This window comes from Haemorhous mexicanus, chromosome 13 (genome assembly GCF_027477595.1).
Source record: "Haemorhous mexicanus isolate bHaeMex1 chromosome 13, bHaeMex1.pri, whole genome shotgun sequence".
Taxonomy (NCBI): Eukaryota; Metazoa; Chordata; class Aves; order Passeriformes; family Fringillidae; genus Haemorhous; species Haemorhous mexicanus.
The window spans coordinates 13,306,399-13,330,992 of record NC_082353.1 but is presented as its reverse complement, the minus strand read 5'-3'; the positions used below and the strand labels follow the sequence as shown (position 1 = coordinate 13,330,992).

General features: G+C 40.6%; 1 protein-coding gene across 2 annotated transcripts in view; it reads right to left on the bottom strand.

Annotated features, from left to right (window-relative positions):
* The window catches only part of ADAMTSL3 (ADAMTS like 3), a 170,463-nt gene that overhangs the window by 20,311 nt on the left and 125,558 nt on the right, over positions 1-24,594 (bottom strand). For both annotated transcript variants that reach the window (XM_059858472.1, XM_059858473.1), the window contains exons 16-23: positions 20,244-20,530; positions 13,412-13,541; positions 12,169-12,361; positions 11,459-11,638; positions 10,539-10,692; positions 5,314-6,385; positions 3,144-3,271; positions 2,659-2,787 (exon numbers count right to left, since the gene is read on the bottom strand). In XM_059858472.1, the coding sequence (XP_059714455.1) occupies positions 2,659-2,787; positions 3,144-3,271; positions 5,314-6,385; positions 10,539-10,692; positions 11,459-11,638; positions 12,169-12,361; positions 13,412-13,541; positions 20,244-20,530 (2,273 nt within the window). The remainder of the gene's footprint in view (positions 1-2,658; positions 2,788-3,143; positions 3,272-5,313; positions 6,386-10,538; positions 10,693-11,458; positions 11,639-12,168; positions 12,362-13,411; positions 13,542-20,243; positions 20,531-24,594) is intronic.

Sequence of the window (24,594 nt, the reverse complement as noted above, 5' to 3'; positions counted from 1 at the left end):
TCAGCCCCCTGTGTGTCACTTCCCTGCTCTCACCAGCAAGCGGCAGACAATGCACATTTTATTCACATTTCCACTCTTCCCTCTGTTCTACTTCAACTTAGAACTTTCAAAGTTTTTACAGCAAATGGAGTCTGACAGTTTTAGTTTATTTTAGCAATAATCACAAGACGGTTTTTTCTGCAAATACAATAAATGTTATCCAAGAGCAATTTGGAGCAATCAGTATTGATATTTATACCATGTGTGTTGATTGAAAAGCTCTTGGCTGTAAGAATGGAATATGAATCTACCCAGAATGTATGAATATCTTCTAACGTATGCTCGTGTGGGAGCTATAAAAGGGAGCTTATTATAATTAGTGGAAAAATGGTCTCGTTATAAACTAAGAAGAGAAAAGAGAAACCACCAGTTTGTACAGTTCAGCTAACTTTTCTTATTCTGTTCTTTTGATGCTCTTCTATTCACTAGGACACACTGGTCTTCAGCAATTCAAAGAGCTTTTTACCATCTCAATATCATTTTTGGAGTGTGAGAGAAAGTTTTTTTAAAGGATAAAAGAACCAAATTGGCAACAACGAAAAAGAAAACAAACTTGTACCCAAAAGGCCAACGCTGTACAAAATATAAAAGTTTACATCTTCAATAGGTCAGTTTCTTTGCAGAAGAAACTATGGATTGAACAACTCTAGAAAGGTCCTTTAGGTTATTCATTATACAGAAAAAAAACCCTCAGAGGTCACTGCAGCCAAGAAATTTAAAAGTAATAATTCCACTACTGACATGGCACTAATACTCTTCATGCACACAGACACTTTATTCATTAGATGGCTCTTCTGGTGGAGAACTGCTCTGGGGGCTAGCAGGAGTCCCAAAGACCAGATGTGACACCAGTGAGAAATCTGCATGAGTAATGTCTGCGTGGAAGGATCCTGAATAAACTCCTGGCAGAACATGGAGAGCACAAAGGCTCATCCAGTGATGTTTCACTCAGTGAAACTCCCAGGGCAAACCCATCCTCTGCAGAGCAGTCAGGAGGAAGGGCAGTGAGGAAGAGGTGCTGCAGATCCAGCCCAGGTCTCCCTGACTCTGCAAGAAGGGCTCTCTTATCATTACTTTTGCAGGTCTGATCATTCACATCATCTTTTATCAGCATTCACAATGAAGTTCTAATCCTCCTACACTGCAAATGGACACATTTTTGGGTCCCACCCATCAGACAAACATATCAGCATAAGGTGCTATTAAATTCAATCTTCTGAAGTTAGTGGTTTATTATTTTCCATTAAGGAAAGAAGAACAGGAAAACTCTGCTTACATCACTGCAAAAGTTTTTCTGCTTCCAGACTTAGTGACATTTTAAGACATGCAAGCTCTATTTTATTCACAAACAGTAATACTTACTTCCTTGGCAGTGACAGGAAATAAAGCAATTAGATAAATCACTTTCTAAGTCAACACTGGTGTCTCAGCATAACTAAAGTTTGGCTCACCAATATATACAATTCTAAAGCATTTGGAAATCTACAGTCCCATGTGAAAATATTAATTTATATTTAAATTGCTAACTGCTTACCCATCCTAACAATATTAATATTAACAGTGTGACATGAACTCTCTGCTGAATTTGAGATGTAGGTCAGTTATACAAGGAGTTGCCAAACTACAGTTGGAAAATATTACTTCATCAAAGAATTAGCCTTGGTACAACGGTGAATAGCAGAGCCACATGTCCCAGTATATGTCAGCCTGGCGCCACTATTGTATGCAGAGCTATTTGCATATATATATTTCTATCACTACCCTGGTTCAGTATCAACACCCTCTGATCTGCATTTCCCAGCACATAAATGTGAGCAGCACACTGGCTGCTCCGAGATCCTTTGCACTCACTTGCAACGTTTGTGGTTATTTGCACTTTCACACATCATCTTCACAAAAGGCTGAGCTCAGCTTATTAAATGTTTGACAGAATATTGCTGCTGTGACTGAAATATTACACTTTAAAACCTCACAGATAGCAATGGTAAGATTAAAAATAAAATAGATACCTTTTCAGCACAGGGTTAGAAAGTAAAATGCAGGAGTGAACTTCTTAATGCATGTTAATTCTGATTGATATTATTCTTCCTCCACAGATGTTGAGCTAGAAAATATCTGTATTCTCTCATAGCTCGGCACTTTCCTTTGTTTCCTCACTGCAGCTGCAGACTGATGGATCTAAAAGGTGAGTTTACTTCACCAGCAGGTTTAAAGTTCTATTAGGCTACGGCTGGAGATTTCATTTTCAGTTTTAACAATAGTCTAGACAGATGTGCATCTCCAACAGGGATAAGGAAAGTTCTTTGATGAGCAAGTCAGCTGGCCATGCTCACCAATGCAGCAAGACAGCCCCTCACCCTGGTGGGCTTTAAGCTCTGTAGTGGAGCCCTAGACCACTTCTTGGAAAGAAAGTCCATTTTAGGGAAACCCTGAACCTACAAATGTGTATGTAAATTGAAGCGACAGGCAGAAAAGAAATAGGACTGGTGTGGGTGACATGCCTAATAAAAAACCATTATTGATCAATGACTTTCAGGCTTCAATGGAAATTTATTTCAAGATATAAGGTAAATTTCTGATTCCAACATTACAAGCAACATCACTGCAGTTCTTACTTACCTTTCACTGGACATCCAATCAAAATATTTGCTCCAATTCTTGCCACGACTGTACCTCCAACAACTGTTGAGAAACTGCTGGCTTCCAGATTTGTCATATTTAACACAGAGGACAAGATGACAGGCACCTCTTTGAAATGAAAGGGATAGTAAAGCTTTATTTAACTTCTAAACATAGATCTTGTATTTAAATTCATCATGTTTGGAACAGAATTTAGTCTGCAAAGCAGCAGCCAGAAATGACAGGTGGGACAGATACAGGCGGACTGAGTCCACACCTGCTGTGGTTTTAGAGCAGCAAGACCAACTTACTGCTGCCTATTAAATCAGGCAGAGTTTCAATAAAAGACACTATTTCACACTGCAGTGGGCATGGGTGTTTATATGCATATATTTATACACACATATGTAGTCTATATGTGTATATAGGGGTGTGTGTGTGTGTGTGTGTGTAAAACCTGGTTGTGTGGAACGCCACTGTTTTACCTGCACGCAACAGCAGTGATGTTTCCATGTCAAAACCAGAGTCATTAACAACCAGGCATCCATAGGTACCGAGTTCCTTCTGAGCAGGATTCCGAATCTGCACTCTTCCAGGGGTGTCCAGGATCACCCTGCACAATAATCAACGAAATACAAGGGTTATTACCCTGGGACAAACCCAGCTGAATCCCCTTGCAAGAGTTACAGATAGAGCAGCAAAGCTCCTTTTTAGGAGTTTGCAGATCCAGAGCAGCACAGGCAGTCCCAGCTCTGCCTCCTCTCGGGTGGCAGAAGGGGAGCTCTCAGGGACACACACAGGGAGGATTGTTCACATCCCCTTCTCCTACAGGGCTGTGTCCTACTTTGCAGCCCTTGGAAGGGCAGTGAGTTTGCTACCACAAACCAGGATCCCCTGGGCACAAAAGTGTGAATAAATCAGAATACCACAATTAAAAGTATTAGGCTTGGCAAGAAATCGATCTCTCTGGAGCAAGCTTGGTTTTCAGCAGGATTGGGGAATTCACAAATCTATGGCCTGACCTGACTTTCAAGTTGCTATGGGATTGGGATTGTTGGGGCTTTTTTAAAATGTCATCATTGAAGTTAAAGTCTTCCACCAAAACCTCACAGGTGTCTTGAGTATCTTGCCTGTCCTCTGAGGAAGATCAGAGCCTGGGGAAGAAGCTGGAAATAACAATTTTTCTCCTCTGTTACATTTCTCAGCACTAAGTTACGTGACTTGCCATACACTCAGCACATCCCAAAAGCCTGCAGTTGGTGTTTTCCCACACCGAGTACATTTACAGAATAGATTAACAAAAAATAATATAAAAAATACTTGTGTCTCAACAAAACAAGCCACCTCATGCATGGCTCAAGTACATCCTTCTTTACAAACCTGACAGATAAAGACCATTTAGCTCCTCACACTCTTTCAGATGTAATGCTATTAACATCACTTTCAGGTCCACACACACATATATGTAGATTTGTGTATAAGAAACCTTACTGGGAAAAAAATTAGGAAATAAACCTACTTTTCTAATATATGCCTTAAGTGCAAGAATATCAGTCTGGGCTAAAATTAGGAAGCAAACACACTCGTGAACAAACAAAACACCATCATGTCCACAAAAACTGAAGCATCACTTGCTACAAATTAATGGAAAATCATGGACATTTCACAAAATAAACACAACTGTTGGAAGCCACATGATTCCAAAAACATTTTCACTTTTTATAATGGCTTCATTTCAGTGTCTTTGCTTTAATTGATAGCCCTGCAGAAGTATATTTTTCTTGGCAGTGCATTTAATCAGTTAAATATGTTGAGAAATATCCAAAAGCGTCTTTATCATTTCAGAACCAGTTTTTTCATTACTCAAGAGCTAGCTATAATTCCAAGAGGCTCACAAACAAAGTTAATGTTAATATTACCAGGTAAGCTTCTAATTTATCAGTACTGAAGTAGAAGTATTTGCTCAGTCTTGAGCAAATATCTGATTATAACAGCTTGCTGTACTCATTTGTCACTCTCAAATGTGATTGTAATACAGGTTCTTTATTAGTCTGAATTTCACTGTCCTCAACAGAAATATTTTAAAGTATTGAAAAACATCCATAAAAGCTCATATTTTTCTTTTTCAATTGAAGTAATGCAGCTCCTGTAATACCTAAATAGTGTGTTGAAGAATGGTGTGGGTACCATTTATATTTTCCCTTCTTAAAATGAGTAAGGGCTAAGACTTCTTTTCATCTATACCATGACAGATGTTTTTAATGTGTTCCCACTGTATTTAGTATCTGAACTAATCCAATAGCCTCTCTAATTTGAGGGTAAATCTGCTCTTTTTCTGACACAGCTGAAATGATTAAAACAGATCAAAAAATACAGCCAGGACATCCAAAACACTTCACCTTATAAAAACAGTAAATCGTCCTATGTAGTATCCTGGAAATGGCCAAACACTTGGATGTCAGTAAAGCCAAACAACGTGACAGACACTCAAAAGAATAAAAATAAATTACTTAACTAGAAAGATGGCAGGCCCAGTGGCCATGCTTATCTCATTTTTACAACAGTATGTTCTAATATTGCACAGCAGGGTGGATTTTTTCCATTGACAGCGACAGAGTAAGTCATTCAAAAGTAAAAGAGAAGCTATTCACTTACTTTGCAGAGGCTTTTAATGTCTCGCCATCTTTTGTCCAAGTATATTTCACTTCACTCATACCAGCTGTTTCACACAGTAGATTGACAGCATGAGTATTCTTGGTCAGAAAAACTGTATTTCCAATTCGTACAGTTACTGTTTTGTTGAAGGAAACTTGAGGAATTTCCTTTTGCCTCATAATAACTGGAACCTTCTGGTCAAACATTAACTTATCAACCGTTTTTGTGCTGAAACGTTCGGATTCGTTTGGCGATTTGCTCGAGAGTTTTGAGGAAATTTTCTCATCCTGGGCCCCCTTCCATTTGTCAGCAGTTGGTTGTGGATGCCTGGATAATTCAGCAATCAGCTGGAAGATGAGCTGGGACGCCAGGTCATCGCTGACTTCTCCAGCTTCAATGAGCTGGCTCATGTTCCTCATGAGCTCCTCGAAGTGAGCAGTGTCCATGCTGTAGGCACCCTGGAGAACTGCAGCCTCCAGGCGCTTGTTCCTGAACTCTCGAGAGCTGAACTCTTCGGCTGAATTGCTCCCGAAGCTCCCAAGGTTCCGCAGGAACGGCTGATCACTGACTTGCCTGTCACCCAGGTAGAGCTCATTCTTCTTGCTCCACATTTGCCACATTTTGCTCATCTTGTGCCATTTGGCCCCGAGGCTGTTGGCCTCGTTGTGATCTGGCTGGCTGGGCTGCTGTGGAGGGGGAGGGGGCTCGATGAGCCTGTTGTCAGTGCCGATGAGTTTGAGCACAAAGCTCTCGTGCACAGAGCCTGCCATGCACCGGTACACGCCGATATCCGCCGCTTCCAGGGAGTGGATTTTCAGTGAGCCTGACTTAGTGATGCCAAGCCTTTTGGAGTTTTCTAAGTGCTGCCCATCCTTCTCCCAACGGATAAGGGACTTCTGGAACCTTCTCACGGGGCACTTAATCACCACAGATGTTTTTGGGAGTAGGTAGGCTCGGCTTCCTATGGTAAAATTGATGCGCTTCTCTGGCCGCGTCTGAATATAAACTCGGTGAATGCTGACAATCTGAGGTCCATGGGCAGAAAACTTTGCTGGAAGCTTGGGCTTGATCTCTGCAAGAAAACAACATGTTGAAAAGCATCTAGTCATTGGCAGTCATGCTTACAAAATCTGCTCTTCAGAGAATGCTTGAAAGAGCTTGTCCTGACTTTGTTCAAGTCAGACTGCAACACACAGAGCTTTTATCTGAGTCGCAAAAATGCAAAAATATGAACAACATGAAACCCTAACATTCCCTTGCTTTGGCCAAGAATTCTATTGCTTCTTCCCCAAATCTCCTAACAATAAAAGGATCCAGGCAACATATACCTGTGTGAAGGAGGTAGATAGTGCACAGATATATGAATGGATATGTACCCATACCACTTATTACTCCATGTAAATGTTCATATTTCCTACTGCTGCCTCGGAATGGCTAACCATGATGGAAATGAAAAAACTGTATTAAAAAAAATGTGAACACATTATCACTTTCCCCACATTTGAGCACTGTTGAGTGCAGAATGACCTAAATAAAACAGAATCTCTCCAAAATGTAAGGCTCCCCTTGACTCTTATTTAAAATGTTGGCTGGCTGTGCTGGTTGCCTGAGTTGAGCCAAACTGATAGCAGTGCAGGAGGTGAAAGAAACAGACAGTGAAAACACAGCTCATGCAATAGGCAAAGCCACCCTGTAATCACACACTGAGGATAATTCATTAGGGTTGAAAGATGTGTTGTTGACAGTATTGTGCCAAGAAGGCAGGGAGGGAAGCGAGGAAGGAGAGAAATAAGGCAGATTTTTTAGAGGCTGAATAGATCGATCAGATGAATTTAAAAAGCAGTATGCAATAACAACATAAAGCTTTGTGCAGGCTGGGTATAGAGACACTGGGTGTTACTAAACTCCTCCTGCACTGAACTACAGGCACCTGGATGCTGGAAGGTTTCTAGGGATCTGCCTGGATGAACAGTACCACGGGCAGGCTTTCCCGGCAGAGCTGGGAGGCACAGGGGGTGTTTTGGAAGCCGCTGTGCTGACTCACTGCTGGCAGCAGTGCCCGCTTTGATCGGCGGAGCGAGCCGGGCCGGGAGCGCCGGGCAGGGCGGGACAGAGCGCGGCGGGAGCGGGACACGCACCCCGAGCCCTTCCCGGCCGGGTCCGACCGGCCACACGGGAAGGGTCGGGAAACAATGCTGTCGGTGCTAGAAAACAGCCCCGCTGCGTCTGGTGACCCAGCACTTTGGTATGTGACGGAGAGAAAACTCAGAGCCCGCAGAAGGAGCTGATGGCCAGGAAATGGACACAGGGATCAAAACACTTCTCAGCTCGTCTGAATCTGAAATCGGTACTGCTTTTCCACTTGGGAGGTACTTAAATAAAAAGATAACTACGCTGATGGCACAGAAATGATACCCGAAAAGCTGTGTATACATGTGCTCCAAATATGCTGTGAAGAAATAGGTGAAAAGCTAAATGCTTCAAGCATTCAATAAGTGTGTACACTATAGGAACTACACCCTGGAGTGCGTTCTTATGCTTATAAAACAAAATGGTTATTTTCAATGTTTTGGGTAATGAGTTCAGACCTGTGGGGATATCATGGTTTCATAATTACACAGCTTTTAAATCGGCATTTGTTATCCAGATACAAGGTTCCCCCAACCATTTCACATGGTACAACAATTAAATTGTTTTAGGCACTCAGTTTACCAAAATTATTAAAGTAGCGTCCTGTTTTTAATAAGTTTTTGGGCCCCAAATATTTATTTTCAGGGAAGCGTTCCAGTATTAAATATTCTATTTCCAAAATCCATCTTACAGACACAGTAAGTGTAATTTTAAACACACAAATTAAAATACTTCAGGCTGTGGTCTGTTTACACTAGTTATTCCAGCTTAGAATTAAACCCAGTGCATACTTATAAATATGTTAACAAGTCTCATCCATTTCATTTCTTTAAAAAAGACAGACCACTAACTCTCATTAGCAGCTCAGCACTAAAGGGTGTGTGTATTTTTACTGGTGGCTGGTGAGCAAGGCTGAGAGTGAAACAAAGTTCAGAGTTGTGGATGGCAGGCCGTATAAATATAGAAGGTCATATGAATGTATGAGGCCACATAACTTTGCATTCTCTAGGCCCTTACTGTCATTCAATCTTGCAGCTGCTGAGGTAATGGACTGTTTGGGAGGGTCAAGGTAAATCTTAAGGAATATGTGCTGGAGCCTTTGGACCTCATTATCACCTGATACAAATCCATCTGCATCTGTGACCTGTAATGGTCCTGAACAGCTTCAGCTGGGTTTCAGATCCTGGTGACCTCAGGGCTAGACTGGTGTTATTTCCTATTTCTCAGAGCCCCGAGTCAGGAATGTTTCTACTTAATAAGCACTCCTAAATCAGAAAACAGCCTCAATTACCAGTCTCAGGGTAAAAGATTAAGTCTAAAATGACTCAGCATTGTCATGAGACAGTAAAAAAGGCACTCATGTGAGCCACAGAAGCATCACCTTGAGGAGGGAGATTTAGAAACTGCTCTCCAAGGCAAGAACCCCCAACAGCACTCATGCCACACTGCTCCTCACCCATGCACATCATTCCTTGTCCTACAGAGGCGATGGAGATGCAGAGGAGATGCCTCCTGCATGTTCCTGGGAATCCAAAGCCTGCTGCTGTCCCAGCCCTGGCTTCTTCTGTAAGACCCAAGCAGGAACTGCAGGTGTGGAGCAGCCTCACACCTTCCCCTGTCTTCCTGCTGCACTCTGAGAGGATCTCCAGGCAGATCTGAGCTGCCAAGGTTTCCTTGCTCCACAGGGTGGTGGAAATGCAGGGAGAGGACAGTGATTCTCTTTATGGCTTTGATCTGCTCCCTTTCTGGCTGATGTTGCTCCCTCTGCAGCCCGTGTGCTGCTCTCTAGGCACTGTGCTGGAAGCTGACATGGTAACATTAATATCAGTCTGAACTAAGCAATTTGCAAACCAGCTCCACTGCCATTCAACTATCCACAATTAATTAAATTCAGATAGATATGCAACTCAAAATATTTTATTAAACCTTATGCCAAGGACATTCCTGAGAGTCCACAGGGCTTTATTTAAGTGGAGTTTTGAACCTCAGAATTTTGGCATGTTAATCTGAAATGCAGGCCAGGAAAAGAAGTTTCATATTATGTATGAATCAGTAATTATTCTATTTCTTGTGTTGTTTTGTGAATAATTTTTAAAGCAAAGCTTCAAAATGTATAAAGTAGCTATTTCTTCACAACACTGCAAGTTGAGTCAAAACATGGCTGTGTCTGACTGTGATCAAAACCAGGCCATTGATAAAGGCTTTTTGCTTTCCCCCAGCTCAAAACTAAAAGTTCCCCCCCCCCCCCCGTCTTCTCAGCCCCCTGCTCCCCAAATCTGCAAACCAATATTGTCCATTGTAAAGGAAGGGGAGCACAGGTTCAGATATAAGGAACCTGCATTTAGATGAGCCAATTCTAAATTAGTGGATGTAACTGAACACACTCTGTATCACAGAGGGTTTTCCATCACTGTTAAACTCACTATTAGTGCAACTACCATCAGTACCACTAGCCAATTTTGCCCAAACTGAACAATTTCCATAGACAATTCTTCTGAAAAGATTCTTATACGGACAGTAATAAAACATCAGATTTCTCAAATAATGTCTGTATTGTCACCACTCCCTGTGCAGCTAACGAGGCCAGGATTGTAATTTTTACAAGGAAAGATAGAAATTATACCTAAAATTATCACTGGCACGGAGTTTCAGGTTTTGAATTCCACCATGTTAAGCAAAATGTCCAGTGTAATACAAACATACAGAGAAAAGACAAGGCAGATCTGGATTCTTATCTTTTCTAATGTCCTTTGTAATTTACGTTAAATTTATTAATTTTTCTTTTTTTTTTCCAGTTTGAATAGTGTAAATGATAAAGGAAAAATCAGATGAAGTTGTGCATAAGAGGGTGAGAGGTATGTACCGTAATATATGCTTAAAAACTACTTCTTGAGATCATAACCTTTGTTTTTGAGTGGTAGAAATGACAATAAAAGCAATCCTGTTATTACTGGTATAGTAATTATGACACTCAGTTCGTGCCAAGTTATGTTGTGATAGTACAGAGAGATGAGTGAATTAATGTGCATACAGATTTCTCTTTATAAATAGATCATTCCAAATCAGCAAGGAACCAGATAAATTCACATACTTACTGTTGCAGGCATTCATCTGACAAGACCTTACAAGCAGTGAAGGAGACAGAGCACTGCACATCGATCCATTTAATGTGACATATTGGCCCTTTGCTGTGAGGTTTTGGCAGGCAAGTTTCCTTCTCTGGATTCCAACACCACAGCTTACTGAGCACTGTGAAAGGAAGGATGTAGTCAAGCTAAACTTGGTGCTCCACACCACACACGCTAATTTTAAACTAGCTTGTTTTGTGGTGGTTTTCTTTTAATATTTTTTTTTAAATTTTGGTTCTGAAAGAGTACACACACACTATTTCAGAGGAATCCTGGTGTTGTCTAGTTATTAGGCTCTAATATTAGTTATTAAACTCTCTCCACTTTTCCAGGCAATAAGAACATAAACCAGACAGTTTTTCCAGCAAGCAAGTCATGAATTAAAGTAACATGAGAGTATTTATGCCCAGCCATAGGCAAAACAGAGCAATGAGATCTGGTACCTGAGAAAAACAACTCACCAGGTTCTAAACAGTCTCTGGCAAGTCTCTCAACCCTCTCTCTGAGGTTGTATTGCATGAAACTGTAATTGCAGCTTCTAAATTCAATTTTCTAAATAATTTTGAATGGGGAGTGGTAGCAAGCTTGCATTAATCAGGAAAGGAGGAGGATGTATTCCAGAATAATGCAAAGATCTGCTTTTTGGAAGCTGTACCATGAAATTATTGATAGCAAACATGTCTGGTAGAAAGCATGCAATGTCCTCCAGTGACTGAAGCACTGTGATCAGTCTGGCTGCAGGCAGGCATGCACAGTTTAGTTCAGGACAGGCTTTGTGACAGCTTCAGCTGCCCTGGCAGCTCCAAGCAGCTCATTTACCCAGGCAGAAACCCTCTGAGCTTTTGTTACAATGGAGGGTTTTGGTTGAATTATTGAGGTTTGCTCACCTTGGACCATTCTCCAACGACCAGCTGAGGAGGACAATCAACTTTTGCACATGCTTTACTAGTTGGCAATTTGGGTTCCTGGCAGGTGTCATCAGGGTGTTTCAGGAAACTTCCATCTGTCAGCAGCTGCTTACAGGACACCCTGCGGGTCTGAACCCCCCCTCCACAGGTACGTGAGCACTAAGGAGGAGAAGAATCAAATACAGCATTTACACCAGCATGGACATCTGTGCTCCTGAAAAATAACATCTTCTTTCAGTGAGAAATCAAGCAGCATTGAAAATTCAATTTTAAAATATTTAATATATTGGAGATGAGAACTGGAGTTCAAATCTCAAACATACTACCTGAATGCATGGAAGTAGTAGAAATCTTAGGGAAAAACAGGCATCTTATGCATAAATCTATGTCACTCACCATTTAGTATATCAAAAAAAGAAAAGAAGGTTATTGTGCTTAGAGAGCATAGGGAGAGAGATAATGTATGGAATAACAGGTATCCAGCCTTCTGAAATCCTAACAAGGAGTTCCACCTCATCCTGTGGCTACTCATCAGCACAGGAGTTCAAAGCAGTGCTTTTGGGTTAGTTTGTTCTATGACACAGAAGGTGAAACACACACAGAAGGTCGGGAGCTGCCTTCCATGCTGCAGAGTTCCAAGTCCCTGGCCAGAGGATCCCATTTAGACTCTTCCTGTGACCCAGCCATACCTGTTGCCACTCCTCAGCGTGCCAAGCAGGGGGACAGTCAATCTGGTTACAGGCTTGCAGAGAAGGAGGCTTTGGGTCCTTGCAGTGGTGGGCAGCGGGGGCGGGTGCCCCGGGCTGCTGGCAGGACACGGCGCGGCTCTGGATCCCCACCCCGCAGCTCGCCGAGCAGCGGCTCCAGGCGCCGCTCTGCCACCTGCCCCAAAACACACCAAGAGCTCTCCTTCAGCAACCCACCTCACCCTGGGGAACGAACAGTCTCATCCAGACAGAGCCCAGCAAAAAGCACAGCTGCAGGCACAGCTATTGATTGATGGCTAAAACACCTCTTTGGTTTGGCTGGAGCACAAAAGCGTAAATTAGATTTATAAACCTTGCAGGTAACAAGCAAATGCAGAATTTATTAACAATAAAGTTATAAACGGTCATTTTCAGACAAGTTTTACTCCAGTATTTACCTTTAGAGTGCTCTTCTTAAAAACAGCCTGTTAGCAACCTGCTGATGTTTACATTGATAAATGTAAATATGTAAATAGACCTTTCTTATATTTAGAAAACTTCCTTTAAATGAGTATATGTTTTCTATAAAGCATCCTGTTCCTGTTAACTTGTTCCCTACATTTAACAAGAGCAGGTTTCTGCAAACACATAGAAACAATTTTTAAAGGATCTGGGGTGTCAGACATCAGAAATGGGTCAACATACATCAAAAATTTCACATACGGCCCTTTCAAGTGATGAGACAACCTAGAGGTTTTCTGGGATTTAGACTGGGTTTGTTCTTTCCCCAGAATCTCCAAATAAACACAAGAATTACATGGGGCTACTAAAGAAGCATTAAAATGCGGTGACTTTAAATCATAATTTCATATTTTTTTTTAATTTGGTAAAGTTAAAAAGTGAATATCCTCAGCTTTTCTTCTGTGAAATATCCTTGAAATTTTCCTTCCACTACTAGGAGAGTTAATGCTCTTTTTCCAACTCTGGCAGATATTCAACATGGAAGAGATTTATTTCACAAAATGTCCCCTATTTCATCAGTGAGATATGAAGAGTGGAAAAGGAGTGAACAAGACCAAAAAAACACCCCAATCCCAAAACCTTGTTGAAAACGGAAGTAGTGAAATTCCATCCCAAAAGCATGACCACAGTCCTGCAATCTGAACCCTTTCTGAGAGAGGCAATGTTTATTTAAGTCCCATTAACCCTTCCTTTGCCACCACATAATTCCATTATTCCAGGGTACCTCGGGGGGCAGAGCTTCGTGTTGCAGGTCCGAGTCATTGGGGGTGGCCTCTTGGATTTGTCACACAGGGTTTCACTGACACCTTGTTTTGTGTCCACGTGCAGACACATGGCAATGGCTTCCTGTGTGCCTGCATTTGAAAGGAAAACACACATGAAACACTGAAGATGGAGGAGATTTCTGTCAAGCTTCCTCTTGAATAATGATGAGTAAAAAAGCACTGGATTAGATAGCAGGCTTAAAAGTAACATCTCAAGTGAAAAGGAATGCAGAGACAGTTTATATATTTAATACTCAGAAAATATCTGCAAATTATATCTTAACTTTGCTTCTGTCATATTTAAAAGTCGTCATTTGACGTTCTACTGCTCTGAAAAACCAATAAAAACCCAGGTTTTTCTGTCAAGCTACTACCAGAGGCTGCATCCACTGGTTCTGTAATGATCCTAAACCAGCTGCTACCTCCATTGCCAAAACTGAGGTGAAAGTGATTCCTTCTCACTTACCTTGCCTTTAATAAAAAGCTGAAGATCTGCAAAAATTGTTATAAAATGCAGAAAACTTGCAAAGCTATAGTCAGGAGAAACATTCTGTGTTTAGTCAGCCATTCTCAGTGGCCAAGAGATGCAATGGTTTTGCTGAAGGCAGCAAATCTGACCCAGCCTAGAGCTTTCCTGACTAGTTACCATTCTTGGCACCTTCTGATCTGCAGCTCTTGCTACCTGGATCTCATTACTGAAGCATGGAAGATTACTAATGCTCAAGTTTCTATGAGGAAAATGAAAGGTAATATAAGTTTCCTTTAGAACAAGACAGCTTAGTGAATACACATTCAGTGAACTACTTCTATTTTAAACTTTTGCAATTATCCAATTTTATATATCATATTTTTTAGTATGAAAGCCTTGCTCAGTTTCAAAGCTCACTCACATGCACATAAATTACAAGATGGTTTTGATGTGCTTGGGGGATTCTGTGTATCTGGGTTGTTCTATACAAGCAATGCTAATGATCCAAATCCTATAGAACAAAAGAGCTGAAATCATAAAATACCTTTATTTTTTTCCATGTAAAAATGGCTCTTGAAGAGCCACTTCCATAGAATTTAAATTCCTTTCCTTCTTATTTTTCACTTATCTTCAGTGATTTTAAGGACACTGCTGACCACCAGCCATTCTGATTCCAGAGGGCTGCAATACCTGATACAGAAAGTTCCACCCCCCAGCCACTGTTTCTCTCCTGTACCAAGCACTGTCATTTTTTCATAAACCAAAGATGTTCCCTCCATCTAGAAACAATTTTGATTCAGTCCAGTGTATTAGCCAGCCCAACTGCTTCAGACACCTCAGCAGGGGTAAACCAGTAGCAATTTCCAGAATAACAAAAATTTCAATTTCTTTCAGGCTCTCTGGTACACCTCGAGATCCCCTCTGGGACTCATTTGCAGTTCAGAAAGCCCTTGTTATATAAATGTTTTGACTACATCTACACAGTGATGAATTTTTATAGAACAAAATACCTGACCTTAAATATGATTGACAACCTATTCAGTTCTCTTGTATCAAAGTATTGATAATTCTATTAACACAGAACACATGCATTGTGGGAAAACTACTTTGCTAGTCAGACTGAGAATAAATATTTAACAACAAATACCATGAGTGCAATACAGGCACGAAAATGCCCAAAGATGACAAAGCAATAAACATAATTTTTCTTATGGAAGGAGGGGAATCAAAAGCTTTCTTTGCAGTCAGTCCTCAAGTGTTTGTTTAACAGGAGCTTCCCTTTCCCCTTACATAGAAATGCACATTTGACTGTCTACAGGAGAAAAGGAAGCATTTAGAGTTGGGTTCTGACAGAAACAGATTTGCCTTATCAGGCAAGCAATCAATTCCATGGCAAGCATCCATATAATTCATAATCTACTCTATGCTACCAAGCTTTAGTTTTGCTGACCTCCCTGTGTTGCTGTGAGAAAACCTCACCCCAAGGTGATGCTTCTGCTCTGGAGCAGGTTGCACCACATAGAATTGTCTTAACATCTCCCACAAAGCAGGGGAATGAAGTGAAATTCCCCTCAGACCATCTAAATTGGCAATAATGTCATGGGAACTTTTTATCTTGGTGTTATATAGGCTAAAGTGGCCAGCCAAATGAACAAGAGGCATGTCATACCTGGTGATGGGGTCTGTCTACAAATTGGCACCTGGAGTTCATTAAGGGGTTCCTGCCTTGCAGCAGGACCTGTGGAGCTTTAATCACATTAAGAGAAGAAAATGCTGATATGTGGTGTGTTTTTCATTTGACTGGAGTACAGAGCACAAACTGCATTAGCAATTCTTCCCCACAGGGGCCTTAGTGAAAGAAAACTTGCACCCTGTTTTGATGCTCTAAGTACAAAATGGATACTAAAGAGTTGTTAAAAACCCACCACGAAGTCCCTTCCTGTTCCTTTGCTCTCAGTTCAAGAGTTCTACTCAATAAATAGCTGCACCTAATTGATGTTAAATTTGCTTGAACATAACTGTCAAAATGTCTTTACAATTAATCAGATTTCTCACCCCAAAGTATAATTTTCCATTAGCTGGGAACTTCAATGGCTGATAAACTTATTCTATGTCGATTGGAAAATGGAAAAATCTATTATTCAAACAAGCAAAGTTTTATATGTATGACTTTCTTGGCTTTAAATATAAACATAGTAGATAATTTAACTAAAACATTATGTATGCAGCAGGGAGCATTAAGTATTTTTACAGTAATCTGATGCACTATTGTAGTAATTACCCTACTATTCAGTGAAATAGAATATTTTCTATTTTAACCCAACTTTCAAACCACATACATTTACATTCTTCTACAATCTTTTCTGTGCAATGAAATATACAGTGCTTGAAGCTGTTTTAAAAGAGCAAAATGCTTGAATTAGGCCCAGAATTTCTCTTCCTGCATTTTTAAAGTACAAAGAAAATGGGGGTGGAAAGCTGCTGGGCAAACACTAAAAAGGTGGGTCTACCCTCAATACCTGAAAGAGGAAGGACATTTATTTACATCAGATAGTCTCAGTTTGGTGGCTTCTTAAAAATATTTACTATAAGCTGAAAATAACTCAGAAGAAATGCCAAATTCTACATATCCTTGAACCTCTCTCTGCATCTATTTTATACTTCTGTAAGAGAGTAAACAACATCTGCAGCTAATGAAACAAATACACGAGTGACCAGGTATCAAGGTGACTCCAACACAAGCTGAGAGCAAATTCTCTCAGCTTTATAGGTGAGTCTCTGAACGGTCATTGTTTTTCTTAGAACTCTTAAATTTGGCTAGAATCCATTAATATTCTAAGAATCTCAGGTTTCTCATAAATAAAATGGTAAACTTTTAGCCCTTATGGCCCAGACAAAAGCCTGAAAACACAACTTGACTGCGCTCTGAATTTACCAAAGCCACAGAGGCTATAGAGGACATAACAGGATATGCACATGTTATTTATTGCTTAATTTCATTATTTTTAGGCCAATGTAATGACTTTAGGTGGCCAAATAACCATTTTTGAAGCATATGGAGTAATAATAATAATAATAATAATAGTAATTACATTTAACCACCGAAATCTGCCTCTAAAGGTATATTTAAGTTCAGAGATTTTTAAAGTGAAAAACATCCCTTTAAAATATTTTTGAGTAGTAAATGATTGACAACACTAAAGAAATGCTATAGATTACAACAAAAACATTTCTCTTCAGGCAGATTCTTTATTCTCATAATGATTATTAATTCCCTACTGATGGTATTATGTAAATGAAACTTACATCTGGGGCTCTCACACCACGGCCAAAGTTCTTCAGATTGAAAAGAACACAAAACAAAAACAAAGAAACCCAAAAAAAACATTCAGGGAAAATGAAGGTAAATTTTGAGATCCCCAAGCACGCAGCTGGCTTATTTTCAGTTTGGGATTTCTTCAGACACTGAATAAAAAACCAGATCTTTAGATTTCAGACTGGTTACAGAGCTTCCTATGGGTATTAGAGGTGATGTCTGCCTATGACTAACAGGCCTCGACAACTTTTATTTACACTCATGGAAAGACTGATGAAGGAAGCATTAATTATGCTAAGAGGCATAAAGCAACTTGGCTGCACTCAAAACCTGAACTTGTTTGGCTCTTCACATGCTGTGTGAGAAGGCACAGAGGTTTGGGGCAGGAGGCACACCAGTGACCCAAGACTGGGGTGACTGTTGCTCTAGAACTGGAAAGATGATGTTTGATAACACCTTGAAAATCACTCTCTGTAAGCCTAATGCCCGAAAAACCCAATGTTTCCATCTGCATTTTTTCATCTGCTTTGCAGAGGGACCAGAGGAGACTGAATTACAAGTCTAGTCTGCGTGAGGATTAAAAAAAAGGTGCAAGTGACAAGCTCTTGAAAGAGAGATTCGGACTTTGCTCAAATATTGGCTATAAAAGCTTCCAGCCTGCTTAAAGCCAGCAGAATTTTCCCTCATTCAGAAAGAGTTAAGCACCAAGAAAGGGGGGTAGGGAGTTCCGAGGATACAGAAATCCACAGGAATTTGTTTTAATAGCCACTGCTAGATGCATACATACTAGAGAAAAAGTACCTAATATAATTTACATTACACTGGGTTATTCCAAACTCAGACAACATTTATTTCTTATAACGAAAGAGTTCATCTAATTGAAATGAGATTTGAACATAAAACTTAGCAGAAATGGATCAGCTCCTTTGAACTACACAATGGAAAAATAGTAGACAGTGAGATCATTAGCTAGTACATTGCAGTGAGCTGGAAACAGAAGAGATGTCTGGTTCCCTTAAAACTATTTATCGGCAGGTAATTTTTGGTCTGTTTGAAGGGCTTTGCCAAGGCAGCCAGAAGGCCAGAGCTGATAGAAAGGAAAAATCACCTAACTAGCACACCAACATGGGGGCTTCTGAAGCTGCTCATTGATAAAACACCCTGACAACTTCCCACATTTCCCAGGAGCATCACATAAGGAAAATGTCTAGACACAGTACCAGTGATACCACAGAAGTCTTAAAAACACAAATAGATATTGTCTTTCAAACTTCTTCAAGTGAGTCATTTCTACTGAATAGCAAACAAATTTTTAGATTACTGTGAACACCTACAGGACAATTCTGGGTCAGAGAACCTCACAAATTCATGAAAGGGTCAGAAGTCAACAACAGAGTTCATGCTCGGCTCCCTCAGGAACAAAATTTAAGCTGAACGCAAGATTCTGCTCATCAGTCATTTTGAAGTTCCTTCCAATGAAACTGCTGTGTTCAGTGCAGGCTCCTTAAATTACCATCAGTCTGCACACCAAGGGCAAGTTTTTATGGGGATGCTCTTGCAAGAACAAACTCACCCTTGAAGATGCAGAATGCAATTGCAACATGTGCAATAGCAGGCAAAGACCAGAGATTATTTCAGCCTACATATCTGATTATATCCTCAAAAATCAAAAACCTTGGAGTTTTTGAACACCTCTGGCAAAGACATTGGCTAAAAAGCAGTAAAGTGGATTTAAGAGGGCACGAAAATGGTTGTATGTTACAGAAATCAGTTAAGATACCAGAACTACAAATTTAGAATTAATGGATGGGTTTTTCTGCTTTACAGCACAATTTCCTTATTTCTAAAACCATTTATCTTATTAAAATATGAAACAGAGTCACTCAGCCACAATAGCTGTCACTACCATCTCATGCTGCTACAAACACACTTGGACTACAGTCTCTCCTCCCTAGCCATGATGCCCACTGCAGGTAGTGCAGGGAATGGGATGCTCCAGCTTTTGCAATCACAGGTGCTGTTATTCCTATGGATCAATCCCCTCAGTAGGCAGCAGTGTTAAACGATAAAGGAGCACTATCAGTCACTTACCATGCTGCTGATCCCATTCTGGGGCATCCCTCCCAGCTCCTGCCTTCCAGCTTTGAGCTGGTGAACAGCACCAAGGAGGGAGGCTGCTGTCTGTGAGCTCTATCTCGCTCCCCACTTCCAATTGTTTCTGTTTCCCCTTTTTCTACATTTTTTATTTCTTCTATGGGTACAACTGTCTTCACTTCCCACTGATGTCAGCAGTCCTGTCATATATAGGTGTGTTCACAATTCCACTGCCTCCACTTAACACTTCATAACTCACTGTGTTCAGTCCCAAAGTACAGTAAGTAGTAGCAACACCAGCAGCCTTGTCTGGTAACATGTACTTAGGACGACAGGGAGATTCGATTACATCCAGGCAGGAATGTGCCTAACTACTTGCAGACAGATGTATGGCACAGAGCTCCAGGCAGTGATACAGAGCACCCAGACCCAAACCAGCTCCTGTTTGATCTCCACACCAGCCATGTCTCCCTAATTACAGCTCTGTATTCCTACTGTTCTGCAGAAAATGGCAGCTTTTTGGAACAAAAGGAATAAACATGGGAATTTTTACTCTGAAACCATATACTTTTGGTTCTTAGGAAAAGGTAGATCATCTAAACTTTTCCACCACTGATGCATCAGACATACTGGTACAGCAGCCTGGCAGCTGACACTCCTGCTAAAGTAAGTTGCTGTATCAACTTCCTGCACCTTACTTTACCCAATAAGTAAAGTTTTCCTCCTTTGCTGAAGGAAAGAAAGTAGTTTGAAATACTCTGTTGATAACCAAAAATACGTTAAAGCTTGTAACTGCAGGTTTTCCTACAGATCAATATAGTTACTTTAAGGTAACACTAAGAGGAGATGCAACAACACGAAACAATGCCAAATTCTTACAAGCCAGGATAAATTCAGAAAAAATAAAAGGTACCTCCAAGACAAGTGGCTGAACATGGAGTGAACCCAATATACTCCCAGTCATAAGTCACAGTGCCATCTTCAGCATGAGGAAATTCTGGCGTGTAGGGCACAGGATCACTGTCACAGGAGGCCTGGTGACAGGCTCGCTCTGTGGGTGGCCTCTCCTCCTCACACTCCTCCTCGGGCAGCTCCACCTCGGTCTGAGTAAAGGCGAGAAGGATCCGGCACTTCACCTCTCGCACCTGGGTGCCACTGCCACACGTGGCACTGCACGGAGACCAGGGCTCAGGAATAAACCTGCAGATCATCACAGCACTGTCATTTATTGCACATAACTGTGCCTGTGTGTGCACAGCTAAAACAGCCAACAGACAGAAATGAGTGCTTACACACAGAGCAGGAAATACATCATACTAACACTTAAATAGAATGCACAATCAAGTATCTTAAGTCTCACACTTGACTCTCACATCCCAGACCATTTACCAAAATTCACACAAGAAGATGTAGGAAAAGAGGAGAAAGAATCATGAGGAACTGGGAAAGCTGTATCCTTTGCTGAGGGAAAAAAAACCACTTTAATCTTTTCTCAGTCTCCTTCAGTGGGGAAAAAATGAAAAACTCCAGGAAGATGCATCTGTACAATATAAAATAACTCCCCAGATACACAGACTTGGGCATATGCCAAAAGTATATTTGCAATCTGCTTAAATGTGAGAGGTCCTCATCTTATGTCATACTAATAATCAGCAACCAGAGAAGAGAAGCACTTTTCAAATGGAGCCATATCCAGTGCACACCACTGCAGGCTCTTCAGATTCCATCTTGCAAGCAACCTCTCATCTTCAATAAAGTGGTCTAACCAGTCTACAGTCCATCATTTTTATTAGAAAGCATTTATGCCCCTGATGAACTACAATAAAATCTTGCTTTACAGGTCATGAATTTGTTATAATATTCTCTGACTTTGAGGTTCACATTAATATCTGATAGTAATTTTAAAAATGGCACTAGAGATAAGGGGTTGGATTTCATTAAGAAAGTTATCCTGGATGGCTCTGGGGTGTACTTTATAAGGAGTCAAATACAGAATTTCCTAGAGTTTTTTTCCCCATAAAAAGACTGCAGTTGGTCTTTATTATGCGTCCAAATGTAGCTGATGATAAAAACATCAGTGGGAGATATAGGAGGATAATTTGACTGACGTTGAAAATGTATTTGGAAAGAAAGATTCAAATTAGGATTCAAAGCTTTGGCCCTTATCTTTCCCTTACTGCAGGCAAGCTGCCCTTACAAACATAAGAACAGTTGTGTAAGACAAAAATCAGTATTTACACTCTGCATACGCAGTAAGCACAGAAAAATGTCAACAGTGTGGTTTGATTCCATGCAGTTTATCATCTTGCCAATAATTTCTTGCCAGTATACACAGAGGAAGAATCAAATAGAAGGAAGGAGAACAGATGGCTGGATAACCTGTAAGGATACTCTAAGTCAGTCCTTGGGATAGTCACCAAGGCTGTGATTGGGACAGACCCCAAAAGTGACTTTTCCTGTGGAAAAGACTGTTCCTATTTCTAACAGAAGTTAAAAGATGAACTGGTCATTCTTTAAGGAGATGTTAATGAAATAGCTTTACAGCTCTGCTACAAAGATAACTATATCTAAGCCCATCAAAATTTCCTTGAGCTGTCTCAGAATTTTGTTAGAGCTCACTGGTCCTCACCAGGCTTCAGGAAAAGGCATGTTAACCCCAGCTCCTCCTGACACCAACAGCTCCCAGGGCTCATCCCTTCACAAGCCTGAGCACCTTCCAAGCTGGCCAGATTGATGTGGTCAAGGATGCTATCAGAACAGTGCATGGCTGTGTCCTACAGAGATCAAATCTGAGCAAATGCCAGGTCAGGAGCAGCCCAACACTGAGTCCATGGCACAGCTGGGGGGGTCAGTGACCAGGTGCCTCTGACACAAACTCTAATGACTGTTCTGTGGCAAAAGCTGCAAAGGAAGGCCTTCTCCTACCCCAACAGATAAAATCAGCTTAATCCTGGAACAACAGGTCTCAGAGCCTTTTCAAAGACAGCCATGCAAACTACCTAGGGTGGCAAAATCACCCTGATCCAATGAAATGCTTAAGCATGAGCCTAACTTAAGCATATTAGCTGTGCTTTGAAGACAACAGGATGACAGTATGTTCAGAGGGAAACTTGTGCTTAAGTGCTTTATTGGATCAAGGCCAGTGTGCAGAGGCTTAACAGAATGATTACTTTCTTCTCCTTCTGTGTAAAAAAAAAAAAAAAAAAAAAAAAAGGTCCATTTATACTTATGTACCTAATTGGAAAAATAAAATTGATGGACTTTTATAGTTGGACATAGTTGGTCTTCTAACCATACCTAAGTTTATAGACTGAAAGTAATAACTTCTTTTGGTAAAAGCATGACAGCAGCATACCAGAAATTAGTGTTAGCTTTGTGTACTGTTAGTTGAGGGCATTTAAACATTCCAAAAATAATGTATTTCAAAAACATTCTTTTGAAATCCTGTATAAATTACAGGAAATTTTGAACCACAGCAACCATTTCAACCAGCAACAAACTGATTTATAAAGAAACTCAGAAAATTCTAAGCATTTTTTTTCCTTGACTTATAGCAAGCCTATATTAGAATTGAGCTTTTCCTGTTGAATATTAGTGTCTGGTATTTTTCCAGTGAAGTGCAAGATAAAAAATGAACACACAAAATACTTTTCATGGTACCTTGGCATTTGTTAAACTAGTCATGTGACTATTTACCTATTGAAATCCTAAACCATAAAACTTCTCCATGGATGATCACGTTCAAGTCACACTAAGCACCTTCAACAGATGCCAATGGAGACTGCTAGTACAAAAGCAGAGCAAGGAACTGACTGAATACTGAGAGAGCTGATTTTTATCTAAATTTTGAGTTCAGGCAGATGGGGCTTTTTAAATTTTTCCTTTCTCTTGAACATACAGAAGCAAAGCCTATGACAGGTCACTAAAGCCAACTCCACCAGCCTCAGCTGTGAGGTGTTTTGGCATTCACAGCATGCACATGGTAATGCTTTGGACACAATACTTCCTGAAGTAAACTCAGTCTGCCTTCAATGGGCACACACTCAGAGTCACCTCAGGTCAGGATTAAGGAGCATCCGAGTACTTGTACTACAAGGCTTTGTAGATCATCAGCAATTTCTAATGGAAATTGCTGATGATCTACCAGTGGTAACTGGAAATTTTCTGAAATCTTTAGGTTTGTAGATGAGACTCCTCTTTTTATTAAAAAAAAAAAAAAAAGAAAATAGAAAAATGCAAATTTGAGCAGGTACAACTTTTTATAATCAATCAGCTTTTTTTACCCATTCTTCCCAATGCTACATTGAACTAAATTTCTCCTAAACCCATCTGAGCAGGTATAAATAATGAAGACACTCCAGATGCAGTGGATGGCACATCCGTGCTGCAGTGTTATCAGTCTAACACTAATGGAAATGTGCACTCACCTGGCACATGCTGTAAAAGCAAGTGTAGGATGACCTGAGAAATGAAGCAGCAACCTAAACTAATAATTATTCAAGTGGGACAGAGCAGTCCAACTCAACCAAATCAAATCTGAACTGAAAACTGAACTCAGTGCAGTCCTCTGCAGCTTACTGAAGAGCTGGAAAACATGGTGTCTCTTAACTTTTAATTTTTCTCATGACCATAGTTCTTGCTTTCAGTTAAGACAGGAAATGCCTAAATAATGAGAAAAAAAGGGCAGCTCTAGCATTACTTCCAGTCCAGTCCTAATGCACCAAGAGTTCTAGATAAAAGTCTAAAGAAGCATCTACAATGTGGGCTCTTACTGAGCAGAACTTCCATGATGCTGCCACCCTACCCCTCCCTGCAGCACCACCCTTGCCTGCTCTGAACAGAGTCACACTGCTGGTTTTATCAGCCTCAAGGGTAACATGTTGGACAAAATCACCAGCCCATTTTCAGAGAAGGAGCTGTGAGAAATGGGTAATTCTCTATGACCAAAGGCACAGTGGGGACATATCTGTGAAAATGACTCCAATGCAGTAAGTGGGAACCTTTAGGAGAAACACTTCATTTCACACCACTTTTTAGCTCATATTGCTGAAAAAATATATCAGTTTTTGAAAGCATTTTCGTTTTTCCCTAAGCAATGACAAAGAAAGGCAGCTGAGGTGTCTATTTCTTTAACTTACAAGTAATAAAAAGGATGCAAGAACTTGCTGGAGCTTCTCTGCGAATCCCACTGTAACTAAGAAGGCTCGAGGGAAGAACATTTAAAATAATGATTGGTATCAACTGTCATCACATTCCACAACTGA